Source organism: Otolemur garnettii, unplaced genomic scaffold, assembly GCF_000181295.1.
Source record: "Otolemur garnettii isolate 467f Iridium unplaced genomic scaffold, OtoGar3 scaffold00147, whole genome shotgun sequence".
Classification (NCBI taxonomy): domain Eukaryota; kingdom Metazoa; phylum Chordata; class Mammalia; order Primates; family Galagidae; genus Otolemur; species Otolemur garnettii.
The window spans coordinates 2671728-2674382 of record NW_003852542.1 but is presented as its reverse complement, the minus strand read 5'-3'; the positions used below and the strand labels follow the sequence as shown (position 1 = coordinate 2674382).

The following is a 2655-nucleotide window of genomic DNA, read 5'->3' as shown; positions in this document are numbered from 1 at the left end:
AAAAAAAAAAAAAAAAAAGAAATAATCCATTCTGTCATACGGACTATAACCTAGCAGGGACAAAGCTCTATTTGTTCGATGAGATGAGAGAATTCAAAAATCAGAGGATTGGTAAAAGTGGAAAAATTAGCCTAACGTTTCAATGAAGAATAAAAAGAGAAGATCCAGAGAGGCAAAAGAGTGATAACCATGCTAATCACAATGGGTATAAAGGAGCCCCTTCCTATTTTAAAATCCAGTACCTGGCCACGTAGCACTGCATAGTTCCAAAGGGGCACATGAGTATTCCTCCTGCAAGCATTCAGCAGGCCATCCACAGACCTACAAAAAGGGAGGAAAGCATTGGGGAGAACCTCTTAGTCCAGCCACATCTCCGGCTTTCCCTTTCAACACGATACTCCTATCTATCCCAAGAACATTTCCCATAATTTCCCTGGCTATTCTGTGACCCTTAAGAATTATATGAGGAGGGCAGTGCCTGTGGCTCAGGGGGTAAGGTGCCAGCCCCATATACCAAGGGTGGTGGATTCGAACCCATCCCCAGCCAAACTGCAACAAAAAAATAGCTGGGCATTCTGGCAGGCGCCTGTAGTCCCAGATACTGGGGAGGCTGAGGCAAGAGAATTGCCTAAGCCCAGGAGTTGAAGGTTGCTGTGAGCTGTGATGCCACAGCACTCTGTTGAAGGCAATAAACTGAGACTGTCTCTAAAAAAAAAGAATTATATGAGTAAATTGGTTTTGTTTGTTTGTTCTGAGACAGAGTCTCACTATGTCACCCACAGTTGAGTGCCATGGCATCACAGCTCACAGAAACCTCCAACTCTTGGGCTTAAGCGATTGGATTCTCTTGCCTCAGCCTCCCAAGTAGCTGAGACTACAGGTGCCCACCACAATGCCTGGCTATTTTTTTGTTGCACTTGGTTAGCTGGCCTTGTGGGGTTTGAACCCACTACCTTTGGTGTATGCGGCTGGTGCCATAACCACTGTGTTATGGGGGCTCAGCTTACATGAGCAAATTGTAACAGTGATTATTGAAAGTCATAAAAGAAATATTACTAGGTTGGGCGTGATGGCTCACACCTGTAATCCTAGCACTCTGGGAGGCCAAGGCAGGTAGACTGCCTGAGTTCACAGGTTTGAGACCAGTCTGAGCAAGTGCAAGACCTCATCTCTAAAAAACAGCCTGGCATTGTGGTGGGTACCTATAGTCCCAGCTACTTGGGAAACTGAGACAAGAGAATCACTTGAGTCCAAGAGTTTGAGATTGCTGTGAGCTATGATTCCACAGCATACTACCAAGTGGAGAGTCTATCTCAAAAAAAAAAAAAAAAAAAGAAAGAAAGAAAGAAAAGAAATATTACTAGCAAGTTAAGACAACAAAAAGTTCAATCTCTACTGCTGGCTCACAATTAAGTTTGTCCTAATGATCAGATCAGGGGGGAAAAAGTTTATAACGTTAGTAAATGACTGAACAAGGAAGTTTTTTGGTTTTTTTTGGAGACGGTCTCACTTTGTCACCTGTGGTAGAATGCCATGGCATTATAGCTCACTGCAACCTCAAACTCTTGGGCTCAAACAATTCTCTTGCCTCAGCCTCCCAACTAGCTAGGAGTTATAGGCACCCGCCACAACGCCCAGCTGTTTTTAGAGATGAGATCTCACTGTGGCTCGGGCTGGTCTCAAAACTATGAGCTCAGGCAATCTGCCCACCTTGACCTCCTAAGTGCTGAGATCACAGGCATGAGCCACCGTGCCCAACCTCTCACTTCCTTTTTTTATTTTTATTTTTTTAGACAGAGTCTCAAGCCATCCCTCTGGGTAGAGTGCTGTGGTATCACAGCTCACAGCAACTTCCAACTCCTGGGCTCAAGCGATTCTCCTGCCTCCATCTCCCAAGTAGCTGGGACCACAGGCGCCTGCCACAACGCCCAGCTATTTTTTGGTTGCAGCCATCACTGTTGTTTGGTGGGCCTGGGCTGGATTCGAACCCGCCACCTTAGGTGTATGTGGCTGGCGCCTTAGCCACTTGAGCCACAGGTGCCGAGCCCACTTCCTTTTCTTAACTGCTATGTCACCTTAGCAAAATCCTTTACTACTTAGTTTCTTTATCTATAAAATGTGAACACCACTATGGACCTTATAGGATTTCAATGAGGAAAATTTTTAATGTTTTATATAGTGCCTGTCGTGTAAAAAGCCCCTAGTAAATGACAACTAGTTGGTTTTTTTTAGAGCCAATCTCACTTTGTCACCCTCAGTAGAGTGCCATAGCGTCACAGCTCACAGCAACCTCCAGCTCTTGGGCTTAAGAGATCTCTTGCCTCAGTCTCCCAAGTAGCTGGGACTATAGGTGCCCACCACAATGCCCAGCTATTTTTTTTGTTGCAGTTTGACCGGAACCGGGTTCAAACCCGCCACCCTTGGTATATGGGGTCAGCACCCTACTCACTGAGCCACAGGCACTGCCCAACAGCTAGTTTTTTAAAAAATATATAAAGTAATAAACAAAACTTTTCAGAGATATTCTATGAAAACTGCCTCTTGGCTCGGCGCCTGTGGCTCAAGCAGCTAAGGCGCCAGCCACGTACACCTAAGGTGGCGGGTTCGAATCCCCAGCCTGGGCCCGCCAAACGACAATGATGGCTGCAACCAAAA

The 2655-nt window shown here is 45.8% G+C and overlaps 1 protein-coding gene across 2 annotated transcripts in view; it reads right to left on the bottom strand.

Annotated features, from left to right (window-relative positions):
- GGCX (gamma-glutamyl carboxylase) overlaps nt 1-2655 on the bottom strand; it is a 20136-nt gene that overhangs the window by 9093 nt on the left and 8388 nt on the right. For both annotated transcript variants that reach the window (XM_003799209.3, XM_023518775.1), the window contains exon 5: nt 243-321. In XM_003799209.3, the coding sequence (XP_003799257.1) occupies nt 243-321 (79 nt within the window). The remainder of the gene's footprint in view (nt 1-242; nt 322-2655) is intronic.